We start from the raw sequence: 13,857 nt of genomic DNA, 5'->3' as shown, positions 1-13,857 counted from the left end.
TCCATTGTGCCACTGCCTGTTGGGGCCCAATTTCCTATAATTGGATAGTTGGAATGCTTCAGTAATTTAAACAGATCCTTTATGAACATCGTGTAAATTTCTTAGCACATCCATGATTATTTCTTTGGTTTCTGTCTAGAATTTTAGAAAATTTTGATCTGAAATTTTGAGTTAATTGAACATAAGGAAAAGTTATTTGTGCCTTTGACATCTATGCATATCATCTGCAGAGGGGAAAAAGAAACAATAAAAACACTCTTAGGCCTCTGCTTGAATTTGAGGGATCAGCCTATCAGTGCTAATGCAGGACCCAATGAAGAAGGTGTCTTCCATGCTCCCAGCAGCTACTGTTGGTACCCTGCCCACATCTCCTTGCAGGGCTGCTGCAGTGGCAGGCTCCTAACCGTTCACAGCTTCAGACTTCCCCACAGGACTGGCCTGGGCTGATAGGAGCCACCTTCTCGGGAGAGGCCTGGAATGTTATTTCTCAAAGGGGATAACCCATGCCCAGAGACTGAAAAATCCAGAAGAGTAACAGTCCAGGTCCCTTAGTGTTGCGTGGCAACTTCTGTGTTGCAATACATATTCCCAGGCCCCTCATTGCATCAGGTTGAGGCTAAACTCTAGCTGAGACCACATTATGACTTACCTTCTCTCCCTGTTTTCCCCTGCCTTCATTTTATCCCTACAGTTCTCTCCTGAGAGCATTCTCTCAGTCGATCATGTGCTCACGAATCCCCCTGTGCAATTCTGCTCACAGGAAACCCAGCAATGCTCAGTAGCTTCTGTTTATAATTAAATTAAAAATAAGTGCCCTTTCTGAATTTTTTTTTGGCGGGAGAATGAGAAGTAAAATGTTTAACAATAATTCCATCTTTAATCCTGGTGTTTCTTTGAAGATAATAGTGCTTCCCCCCACCCAGTGGCCTTTGAAAACATTAAGACTACAGAAAACAATGCATTTCTTGCTTTGCTCATATAGACACCAATATGAAATTAGAAGCTCTTAGAAATCCACCAGAAATTCCGAAAATTTTTCTCTTTTATGTCCTTTAGCTTGCTACCATATTGAATGAAATTTAATTCAAGGTAAAGATAAATCATGGAAATATAACTAAATTAATATTAATAGCATTCTTCTCTAACTAGAAAACAGGAGTCTCTTTCATCAGCTGGATGTATGTTATCTTCTAAGAAACAGGAGTTTGAATGAAGTATTTTCAAGTAAAATTCTTGCTATTTAGATTTACCCCAAGAAGTAAGATCTCACTTGAAGAGTCTTTTCAAGACACCAGTAATATCAGTTCATGTAGTGCAGCAGTTAAGGCAAAGACCTCATAATGAGATATTTTGCTGATGGTATCTCAGAGAGTCCATTTTTATGATGGTAGCAAATATATATGTGTGTGTGTTTGTGTGTGTGTGTGTGTGTGTGTATATATATATATATGTATATATATATATATTGCTCTGAAGGATGAGACCTAAGGACCTTGAGATGGCAGGACCTCTTTCACATTGCTGTTTTTTCAAAGCCTCATCTTTGCAAAAGATGTCACAATTCAAAAAGCTATTGGGGAGAATGCAACACAAATGGATACAAACATGGAGAAGTAGAATTTTGGGTCAACTGCATTTTTGTTTCAACTGAAAAAATGATGATCAAAAATAATAATCAATACAGGTAAAATGTCCATTGCACGTAGAGAAAATTTGGACCTTTACAGTTTGGGAAATAATCTAAAAGACATAGAATCAAATGAATTTCATATTATCTAACACAGTGGTAGTCAACCTGGTTCCTACCGTCCACTAGTGGGCGTTCCAGCTTTCATGGTGGGCGGTAGTGGAACAACCAAAGTATAAATAAAAAGATAAATTTAATTATAGTAAGTTGTTTTATGATGATTTATTCTGCCAAACAGCGAAAATCCGACAGAAAGTACTTGGTAAGTAATTATTATTATTATTATTATTATTATTATTTTGTATTTTTCTGAAGTTGGAAATAGAGAGGCAGTCAGACAGACTCCCGCATGCGCCCGACCGAGATCCACCTGGCATGCCCACCAGGGGGCGATGCTCTGCCCCTCTGAGGCATCGCTCTGCCGCAATCAGAGTCATTCTAGTGCCTGAGGCAGAGGCCACAGAGCCATCCTCAGTGCCTGGGCAAACTTTGTTCCAATGGAGCCTTGGCTACAGGAGGGGAAGAGAGAGACAGAGAGGAAGGAGAGGGGGAGGGGTGGAGAAGCAGATGGGTGCTTCTCCTGTGTGCCCTGGCCAGGAATCAAACCCAGGACTCCTGCATGCCAGGCCGACACTCTACCACTGAGCCAACCGGCCAAGGCCCAGTAATTATTATTATATGCTTTGACTTGCTGTAACTCTGCTTTATAAATTTTATAAAGTAAATTTACTTTCCTACTTTATAAATCACCATTACTGTGGAACCAGTGGGTGGTTAGAAAGTTTTACTACTAAAAGAGATACAAAAGTGGGCGGTAAGTATCATATAAAAATGTTGACTACCCCTGCTCTAACAGAAAAAAATATATTATTTTTTTCTTTTGAAATGTCTGAATTGGAAACTGACCTCAGTTTTGAAACTCAAGAAAAAAAACTCATTTGCCCTTACTATGTAATGCTAGGAAAGAAGTCATTTCACACCTTGGAACACAAGTGTGCCCTTCACCTTGGCTTGCAGTCAGATACATTTCTCTGAATGAGGCCACAGAAAATAAGGTGCTGTGGTTTTCTCAGAAGAAAATCCTATCTAGGACATGGCAGGCACTGGAGACGCTATTTTAGCAGCAAGGACTTTTTTAGTAGAATGCTTTTAACTTGTAGGTATAAAGGTCATTTCTGTTTGAAAATTAAAGACTTCATTGGACTGTGAAATATTCTCACATTTGTAATAGTTTAATAAATTATCTTCATGGAGTAATTTGCAAACCTAATAAGAAAATTGAAAATTTCTTCATGCTTTATACAGTAGATATTTATTTCATATCACAGGAAAAGATATATCTATATATATAGATCTATATAGATATATCTTTATAGATATATATATATATCTCTATAGATATATATATAGATCTATATATATAGATATATCTTTATATATATAATATATAATATATATATTATTACAACATATGTATGTTGGAAATTGAGGAATAATAGAGATTAGAGTTGCTGAATTATTTTTAAATCTCTTTTAAGTTGTCATTCAGGGTGGTGAGTTAGGAAAGTTGTAGAGAGTTTCCTAATCGAAATAATGACAATGGCTTTATACTATATATGTTTAACTATTTCTCTAAATAAAAAGTCATATAAAAAGATTTAGAAACAATAAACAAAAGTCCCTCAGTATTCTGTTAAAATTTTGGTGTATGTCCTTCTAGCATGTCTTCTAAGTGTATTTGCTTTCTTTAACAAAAATTTTTAATTTTAAAAAATATTCCATAGCCCTAACACTTGAATGTAGTTATAATGCCTAATGAGACATCAGCAACACTTTTTATTTTCTATTTTTAAAATATGCCTGTAAAGAGACAAAAGCCACTCTCCAATGTATTGATTACAAACTATTATTAGATAATAATTTTCAAATGCAGTATTTGCTAGAACATGTCAAGGAATAAAGAAAACAATAAGTATTTACTGAGTGCATACTATATTCCTGGCATTGTTCTAAGGCTTTTAATGTATTAAACAACATCCATATGTCTTATTATTAATATTGCCATTTAACAGATGAGCAAAGTGAAGCACTGAGACATTAAATTCATCACCCAGTGCCACACAACCCATAAGAAGCAGAATTGGGGCCTGACCTGTGGTGGCGCAGTGGATAAAGCGTCGACCTGGAAATGCTGAGGTCGCCGGTTCAAAAAAAACTCTGGGCTTGCCTGGTCAAGGCACATATGGGAGTTGATGCTTCCAGCTCCTCCCCCCCTTCTCTCTCTATGTCTCTCTCTCTGTCTCTCTCTCTCTCTCTGTCTGTCTCTCCCTCTCCTCTCTAAAATGAATAAATAAAAATAAATAAATAAAAAATTTAATAAAAAAAAAAGAAGAAGAAGCAGAATTGGGATTGAAATCTAAGCAATCTGGCTCCAGAACTCATGTTCTACACACAAGTTTAATGTGTAGACCAAAGCGTCAGGGGCGGGGCCTGCCGCTCAGAGTTTAATGTGCAGACCAAAGCGTCAGGGGCGGGGCCTGAGGCTCAGAAACTCCAGCGCAGCCCAGGTGATGGGATAATACTGGTCCAGGGACACATCTGAGCAACAAAGGTCTATACTGCGCCATATTGCACTCTCTGCATCATTAACAAAACTAATTTTCTAGTAACCTTTACTGAGGACTCGCCCTTCGTTCCTCTTCTTGTCCCCTGCAGCAGGTTATCTGGATGACTGAGCACGGACTCTAAGACCTTTACCTTAAATAGGAACATCCTTTGAACTGAATTGTTTGTTAAATCACATGTTACGATTTCCCCCCTTTAAATCACTGGATATTATCACAACTTGTTCGTCAATAAGTTGGGCTTATATATGTATAGGTTCTATTTGATCAGTTTGTATACTGGCTGCTGGTCGATATATATTACGTATCTCCCAACCCTGATCTTCTGAAGTTACAAAGCCTACGTTCAGTCACCAAACGTTCGTTTTCACATGTGGGGAAAGTTCGGGTCTAAGATACAGTACAAGCCTACCTCGGAGACATTCGGTTTTGGTTACAGATCACCACAAAGTGAGTATTGCAATAAAGCAGGTCTTAATGTTTTTTTCTGGTGGAAGATCTTGCCTTCAGTTTGTAGGATACAACATCTGTGAAGCTCAATGAAGTGAAGTATAAAAAAAATGAGGTATGCCTGTACCTAAGTTTTTAAACCTTACTCGGCCCGCAAAGCCAAAATTTCTGTTCTCAGGAGTTCGCTCTGTTGTCTGTATTTTACAGGGGCAGGTGGGTGAGTGATCTTCACATTTTGATGCTGGAAGGGAGAGTGGTTTGATAATACTCAAAGTTCATTTTTTCCAAGAGGCCTACTTTTTCAGTTGTCAAACTCGGGTGTTCTTCTAAGTGCTCTGAAATTTATCTAACATAGCTTGTTTCCTAGCTCAGTGTATGGCACCTTGGATACCTTCAAAGGGATTTGATACTTTGATAAGAAGAAGTCCTATGGTTCGGTGCAGATTTCAGCAGTAAAGTTACCAAGCAAGCAAAAATCCAAGGGGGTACTCTCATAAGGCCACAGTACTTAACTCAGGAAGGTTTCTGGTGCCATTTTATTTTTCCAGGACATGTATTTATTTATTTATTTGGGGTGGGGTTTTTTTGTTTGTTTTTTTGCATTTTTCTGAAGTTGGAAATGGGAGGCAGTCAGACAGACTCCCTCATGCGCCCGACTGGGATCCACCCAGCATGCCCACCAAGGGGCGGTGCTCTGCCCATCTGGGGCATCGCTCTGCTGCAACCAGAGCCATTCTAGCACCTGAGGCAGAGGCCATAGAGCCATCCTCAGCGCCTGGGCCAACTTTGCTCCAATGGAACCTCGGCTGCGGAGGGGAAGAGAGAGACAGAGAGGAAGGAGAGGGGAAGGGGTGGAGAAGCAGATGGGTGCTTCTCCTGTGTATCCTGGCTGGGAATCGAACCCAGGACTCCCACAAGCCAGGCCGATGCTCTACCACTGAGCCAACTGGCCAGGGCCTCCAGGACATGTATTTAATACCCGTCCCTGGTTCAAGAACTTGGTGATAAAATTGAAGATGAGGTTTACTTGGTTATTTTCGATTCACCTTAAATGAAAACCTGCCTCCTCAAGTAATAATTTAGCAAAAGACCAACTTATAGAAACAACAGTTTCTCCCAGCCACTTAACTACAAAGCAGCTAATAAAGTACAAAGAGAAAGTTTGCCTTTTAGTCACTCACCTTTAAATAACAATGCTGTCCTTTTCATTTCTGTGTGGCTTTGAAGTTTACGAGGTGCTCTGGATAAATCTGGACTCCAATCAGGACAAATATAGTACTAATCCCCATTTTTTTATTATTAATTTTAATGGGGTGACATTGATCAACCAGGGTACATAGGTTCAGAGAAAACATCTCCAGGTTATTTTGACATTTGATTATGTTGCATACCCATCACCCAAAGTCAGATTGTCTTCCGTCACCTTCTATCTGGTTTTCTTTGTGCCCCTCCCCTCTTTCCAACCTCTCCCTTTCCCTCCCCCCCCCATAACGACCACACTCTTGTCCATGTCCCTGAGTCTCATTTTTATGTCCCACCTATGTATGGAATCATACAGTTCTTAGTTTTTTTCTGATTTACTTATTTCACTCAATATAATGTTATCAAGGTCCATCCATGGTGTTGTAAATGATCTGATGTCATAATTTCTTATGACTGAGTAGTATTCCATAGTATATATGTACCACATCTTCCTTATTCAATCTTCTATTGAAGGGCTTTTTGGTTGTTTCCATGTCTTGGCCACTGTGAACAATGCTGTGATGAACATGGGGCTGCATGTATCTTTACGTACCAGTGTTTTTGAGTTATGGGGGTATATTTCCAGTAGAGGGATTGCTGGGTCATATGGTAGTTCTATTTTTAATGTTTTGAGGAACCACCATACTTTCTTTCATAATGGTTGTACTACTTTACATTCCCACCAACAGTGGATAAGTGTTCCTTTTTCTCCACAGCCTCTCCAACACTTATTACCTGTCTTGTTGGTAATAGCTAATCTAACAGGTGTGAGATGGTATCTCATTGTAGTTTTGATTTGCATTTCTCTAATAGCTAATGAAGATAATCCCCATTTTTATAAGAGGAAATGATTGCTTATAATGGTAGAGTGACTTGCCTATAGTCAATAGCCAATAAATGAAGCAATTGGGGCCTTTTAATATGAGATCTCAAGAGAAGACCATATATTCACTTGAGTTGAAACCACTCAATGATTGGTTCAACTCCCCTGCTGCTTTTACCAAACTCCTCCATAATCATTTTTTTAATTTCGGTGGACTCTAATGCGTGACTTCAAGTTCCTCTGCCGTTAAAACAGTGATGAATCCAGAAACTTGAATGTTGTCATCCATGTGGTGTCCAGTGCCACAGAGATTATAAAAGTGTGACTCTAGATGACCAAGTTTCTCACTCTGCTTTAGAGCAGGGCTCCTCAAATTTTAATGTGCAGACAACTAACCTGGGATCTTGCTCAACTGCAGATTCAGATTTAAGAGGTCTGGAGCAGGGCACAACTTTCTGCATTCCTAACAAGCTTCCAGGTGATGCTGGTGCTGATGCTGATGTCTATGGGCTATATTTTGAGTAGCAAGGCTTTCAAACTTTAGCATGTGTCAAAATCACCTGGATGACTTCCTATAGCACAGATTGCTGGGCCCCACCTACAGATTTTCTGATGTGGTAGGTCTAAGGTGGGTCTGAGAATTGCATTTCTAACAAGTTTGCAGTGATGCTGATGCACTGGTCCAGGGACCACACGTTGAGAACCATTGCTTTGGAGTCCTCCATCTGTTTCTTACAAGCTGTGGCTCTCTCATTACATCCAGGTACTCTCAAGTGTCAACCATAGGAAACTGGGAAGGGCTCTAGGAGAAACTCTTCTCTGGGAATTGTTCAGAATCTGTTCTGTGAGTGATTGGCCAGTGTCTTTGCCAACTGATTTGGCTTAATTAGTATAAAATATATGTTCTCATAGGATGCATGTAAAGGGTGATGGATCTATGTTCTCTTCAAAAGAATTCATGATTTCTGCCTAACTGTAAAGAGTTCATTTCTGCTGAATATTTTGGAGACTGTATCAATATTTCTAATAAATTAAAGTTGGTAGGAGCAATACTATATGCAATACACATCTAAAATCATCAGCAGAGCTATGACAATGATGAGTCAATGCAGATTCTCTAACTGTGGAAAACAGAAAAGGCAGAATCTTTATTTTTTATCATTCATTTATTCATTGAAAAAATTTTTTCTCTTATTTTAGCATAACATATAGATGGTTTTTTAGGTATGTGACTTTGTCAATAATAGTGTATCAATTGATTATACATTAGGAAAATACATTGCTTTATTCATTTATATATTTATTCAATAAAAAAGTTTTAGTACAACTGAGTGTCAGTCACCATGCTGGGCATCGCATGTATATGTAATTAGAAGAAACAGCAGATGTTCTCATAGACCTTATACAATCTGGAGGAAGAGACCGACATTAATGTCCATGTTAGACTTGTAGCTGTCCCTAATGTTGCAACAAAGTGAGACTGTGTGAATGCTGATGATCCCTTTATATGACGACATGGCTCATGCTGTGTAAAGAATCCATTAGACCCATGTTCCAATTACTGCTGGAAGAACATGCTGGGTATTGATTGCAATAAAAGCCAAAATCACTTTGCTTGGTAAATCAAGAAGCTATAAATGCTGAAGTCAAGAGATGGATTTATTCATCACCTTAAAGCAGTCTTTTACTTCTAACTCATCCTAGTGAGCTTTAAAATATAGAAGTTTTGCTATATTTTATTCTGAAAATGTTCAAACATATACAGACATTGAAGAATTATACAATGCACATCAAATATCAGTTGCCTGGATTTCATAATTAAAAGTTAAATGCATTGGGCCTGACCAGTCAGTGACGCATTGGACAGAGCATTGGGCTGGGACACAGAGGACCCAGGTTCAAAACCCTGAGGTCGCTGGCTTGAGCACAGGCTCATCCGGCTTGAGCGTGGGATCATACACATGACCCCATGGTCGCTGGCTTGAGCACAAGGTCGCTGGCTTAAGCAAGGGGTCACTTGCTCTGCTGTAGCCTACCCTCCTCTCATCAAGGCACATAAGATAAAGCAATCAATGAGCAACTAAGGTGCCGCGACAAAGAATTGATGCTTCTCATCTCTCTCCCTTCTTGTCTCTCTGTCTCTGTCACACAAAAAAAGTTAAATATATTTGTTTATCAAATAGATATTCATTTATCCACCCCTCTATCCATTTGTTATTCCATCTTATTTTTGTTGCATTTCAGAGTAGGCTGCAAATATTAGTATATTTCATCCCTAAACACTTCAGAATACATGCATCAGGATGTAGTTTTTAGAAATTATCTGGATTTCTTAGAAATTTGGGTCAGATAACTATCTTATTTTGTTCAGCTAATAGAAATTTATGGTACAAATTATACATGTGTTTGAGGAAGTTCTCTCTTGAGGGAAAGATAAGCTCTGACAAAGCCACGCCCACCTCCCCCATTTGTACCAAGTGGAGTATGTTTCTGCGTCATGAATTATGAGTCTCACCCTTAACATTCCAGGAAAAGTGATGGCCTTGCCCTGCACCCACCCTGTGCCCCAGATGAGATGCTATTGTACTAATCACTACATGGGAGGGAGTGTACTTTTTAGGGGACTTAGGCAAAGACAGCCTGACCCCCCATCTCCAACAGCTCAGCCATATGTTGGTATTTGAAAGACCCTTTACTTACCATATTAATCACCCAGCTAAGTTCCCCACGTCATAGTTATCCAATGCACAATCATTACATCCAAATGTGCAAATGCCTAAGATGGAAATCTTTTAAATTAGCATATCAAATGATATCTCCTCTGTAAAACTTGTAAACACGGGCTTTTCATGTACCCTTTTACCAATATGCTTATAACATATTTTAAAGGCACTTCTGTTCATTTTTTTTAATAAGAATACAAATATTTTTTAAAATAAAATTTTGGCTTTATAAATCAAGTGCTCTGTGTTGTGAAGAAAAAACTGTTGTAATACTTGGATTTGGCCACTAGAGAGCAATAGCCTACTTCTGTTGTATTTAATGCTACACATTTTTCTCTACTCAGCTAAGGAAAATTCAGTGCAACTAAAACACTAGCTTCTGCACTTTCTTTCTTTGAAAGTTGTTTAAATGAATCATAAGAGTCTCTCCATTAAATTGAGAATACTGACATTTCTAGTTCTTTGGTTTCTATCATAATTTCCAGTTTGATGTGAAAGTATTTTGTGCTTATTTTCTTCAAATTCATAAAAAAGAACTTTTGGAAAAAGACCAGCGGGAAATAAAGTCTCAAGTATTGACTTCCATTGATTCCTTTAAGCAGGACAAAGAAATTCTTTTAGTGTTTTTTTTTTCCATTTCTGTTCATATATCCATAGAGTGGGAATTATTCCCCCTTTCAGTGATGACATTAAAAAAATGTAATTGTAGTAATGCTTTACTGTAAGTGCTTTTTGGTTTGTCAAAGCTTCTATAAATTGTTTTCATCTAACTCGTTTACCTTTTTATAAGTGAATGCCTTTTCCGTGCAATGGAGTAAGCTTTTGAGAATGGTGTCTACATTTTTACAACGCTTATGTCGGCAGCAAATTAAGTGACTATTGCAGTCCCTGAACTTGCTGTTATTTACCATGGGATACAGAGTGAACCAGTGCAGTGGGAAATGCAGACTGTAGACATAACACATGCAAACACCGATTCTTCCATTAATTTTGTGGCCTCTAGCAAGTTACATACGTGCCTTTTAGTAAAGTCTTTAGAAAAGACCTTCAATAATCCCTCCACTGTCTTGGCTTCATGATAAGCAGGGATTGTTTGCAGAATTAAACGGAGTTCTACCATCACATAAAGTGGTGTTGGAGCTCATGTTTTGAAGATTTTTTTGAGAGGACAGATTGAAGGCTGTTTGGGGGCATCAATGTCATTCTTTTCAGTCCCATCTTTATATAAAATGCTATAATATCACAATCTGTTATCTGTAATTACATGATAAAATGTCACAACATGGAGCTCTAAATGACTTCTGGCTACTGGCTGATATCATTTTTAATGTACTGTGCTCAGCCTTATTGTCAGTAAAATCTGCCATGGAGCCAGAAGGCAATTCTAAAAAAGGGTTACAGAACATTTAAAGCACTAAAAGCATCATTAAAATGGCATGTAATTACTGTGGCAATCATTTTATAAAGGTCAGCGTTTCTTTAACAAACATTTATTAAATGTTCACTGTGCACAGGGCAGTGTACCAGTTGCTGGAGGGGTAGGAGTAGACATTTCATAGGTTTCAATGCATTTATTATTATTATCATCATCATCATCATCATCATCATCATCATCATTCATTGGTGGTGATGCATAGGCTTAAATGCTTTCTTTATTCAGCACCACACATATTCACTCGGTGCCAGAAATTATGCTAAGAACTTTATTAACTTCCTTGGTCCTCTAAACAGTGTTTTTCAACCTCTGGTCCAAAGACTGGTGTCAGTCTGCCAGAAATTTTGTGCCAATTTTGTGGTTAACTCCTTCATGGACCAGCATGAAATTTCTGGCAGACCAGCACAGGTCCACAGATGATGGTTGAAAAACACTGCTCTAAAGATATATACAATATAGATATTATGATCCTTTGTACATATATGCTTTCATCTATAAAGGTGAGGAAACTGAGGCACAGTTAAGTGACTTGCCTAGTATCACGCTGCTAATAAGTGGCAGCACTAGAATTTAAACCCAGGTAACTTCAGCTCCAAAATCTGTGCTAGAAACGACTATATCAATTAGCTACTGCTGCATAACAAACAACCCCTAAATGCAGTGGCTGGCAACACCAGCTACTTATTACTTTTTATGAGTCATTTGGTCATCCAGGAAGTTCCGCTGCTCGGGACCATGCTCAGCTCATCCTGGCTGGGCTTGCTCATGTGCACGTGTCCAGCTGGGTCTGGCTGTTCTAGGACTTCCCTGTCCAGATGACGACTCTCCTCCATGTGGTCTCTCAGTCTCCTTTGCTACAGCAGGGAGCTGAGAAAGAGGAAAAACTCACAGTGCCTTTTCATTTCTCTGTTGCATCAAGTGTTTGCTACATTCTCGTTTGTCCAAAGCCCATCGTGTGGTCAGGTCCAAAGTCAATGTGTGAGGCCCTACCTGGGGGCATAAACATAGGAAGCCATAAAATTGGGGTCTTTCACACAACTAACCTTACCAGTCATGGTTCAACACTGTGCTGTTTTTACCTTGCTTTCTGGAGAGTTTCAAATTTGCTATTTCAGACTCCAAGTGAGTTGTGGAAATGCTGTCAAATGTATAGCCTTGTTGGTTTAGGAAGAAATGTGGAAAATGAAAGGGTGTTTCTGATTTTAGGCTGATCCTGGGGAAACACCATCCGAGGCTCCAAGTGAAGCCAGGACAACTCCAGCAGAAAATGGAGTGAATCACACTACATCCTTGACACCCAAACCACCCTCCCAGGCCCTCCACAACCAGCCTACTCCAGGTAAGCACTCAGAAAAGCACTCATGAAAAAGAGCTTCTAGTTTATCTGTGCCACAAAGGAGGAAGCATGATTCATTACCTAAAGCATCACGTGAGCAAGGGTGCAAGGACTTAAAGAGGCTCCAGAAATGTTTGAGGGAAAGAGGGAGGGAGGAAGGGAGGGAGGGAGGGGAGGGAGGAAAGAAAGAAGGAAGGGAGAGAGGGAGGGAGGGAGGGAGGGAGGGAGGGAGGGAGGGAGGGAGGAAGGAAGGAAGGAAGGAAGGAAGGAAGGAAGGAAGGAAGGAAGGAAGGAAGGAAAGAAGGAGGGAAGGAAGGAAGGAAGGAAAGAAAGAAGGAAAGAAGGAAAGAAGGAAAGAATGAAGGAAGGCCAAAAGAGACCCCTAAGTGCTCATCTGGCTCTGCTGATGACTTAAGAAGCCACAGCAAAATATCACCTAGGTTTTTGGTGTCTTTATTTAGTGATGGATCATGATCCCTCTCTGCTGGAAGGTTGCATGAAGAGTTCTTCACACTTCTTTTCAATAGATCTATGCTTTAGATGTGCATTCTTAGTTCTACCTCACTAAGTCAAGAATCTGCAAGAATTCCATTTTTTTCCAATTCACTTTTCAATAACCTTGAGCATTTACCAGGAGCCAAGATCTCTGCTAAACCCTTCATGTCGATGATCTCATTGAGCTCGTCTAATAGAATCTGCCTAGGAGAGTGTATTCTATTATTGTCCCCACTGTGCAGGTGAATACACTGCAGTTCTGAGGTGACAAAGGGCTTCTTGAAGGCCGTTGAACTAGTGAAGAGTGACATCAGGACTGACACAGTTCCCTGTGATCCTGAAATTCTTGGTTTTAATTTCTGTGCTCCGGCCAAAGCCACACTCATGTCTTAATTCTCTGGAGTTCTATACAGCTAACTTTGACATTTATTCTAAGACTGCCTCAGGCAATTATCTATCATACGCATGTCCTATTTCCCTAGTAGATGTTAGGGTTCCCAAGTTAGGCTTCAGTTTGATGTTTCCTCTGCAGAGAGTTGGGGAATAGCATGTACTTGATAATGCTTTGTTGAATTGGTAAATAAAGTAAATAAAAAGGGAAAAGATTTCCTTCCATGGAAGTATAGCTTCATGTTCCGCTGTCCTTGTCAAGCCAGTGTGTCGCAGCAGTGAAATCCAGACCCTTGATCTGGGAGGAGAGGGTTACTTCCGATGGGGGAGAATGAGATTTTGAAAAGAACAAATTATATTAAATTTGTATCAGACATGATTGGGGCCTGTGCTTTGAAAAAGTTGAGATTTGTAATAGTAAGATGACTTGGTCATAAACAAGAAGTGATATTTTCAAATGATTTTTTTATATACCAAATACAAATATTTTGAGTGCTTCTGGAATATAAACAAGTCATTTAACTAAGTGAGTAAATGTAGCCATGTGCTTTTAAGAGTAAACGAGAATTTAGACTTTTAGCATGTGTTTATTTTAACTTGATATTTTGAAACAATTTGACTTAGAGAATCATTTTTTAAGTGTGACAGAATC

The 13,857-nt window shown here is 39.2% G+C and overlaps 1 protein-coding gene across 2 annotated transcripts in view; it reads left to right on the top strand.

Annotated features, from left to right (window-relative positions):
- Nucleotides 1-13,857, top strand: part of PLCB1 (phospholipase C beta 1) — a 688,569-nt gene that overhangs the window by 556,584 nt on the left and 118,128 nt on the right. For both annotated transcript variants that reach the window (XM_066234441.1, XM_066234442.1), the window contains exon 24: nt 12,191-12,323. In XM_066234441.1, coding sequence (XP_066090538.1) covers nt 12,191-12,323 — 133 coding nt within the window. The remainder of the gene's footprint in view (nt 1-12,190; nt 12,324-13,857) is intronic.

Source organism: Saccopteryx bilineata, chromosome 6 (genome assembly GCF_036850765.1).
Source record: "Saccopteryx bilineata isolate mSacBil1 chromosome 6, mSacBil1_pri_phased_curated, whole genome shotgun sequence".
In the NCBI taxonomy this organism is placed as follows: Eukaryota; Metazoa; Chordata; class Mammalia; order Chiroptera; family Emballonuridae; genus Saccopteryx; species Saccopteryx bilineata.
The sequence above is the reverse complement of the archived record's forward strand: the minus strand, read 5'-3'. Positions and strand labels throughout refer to the sequence as shown.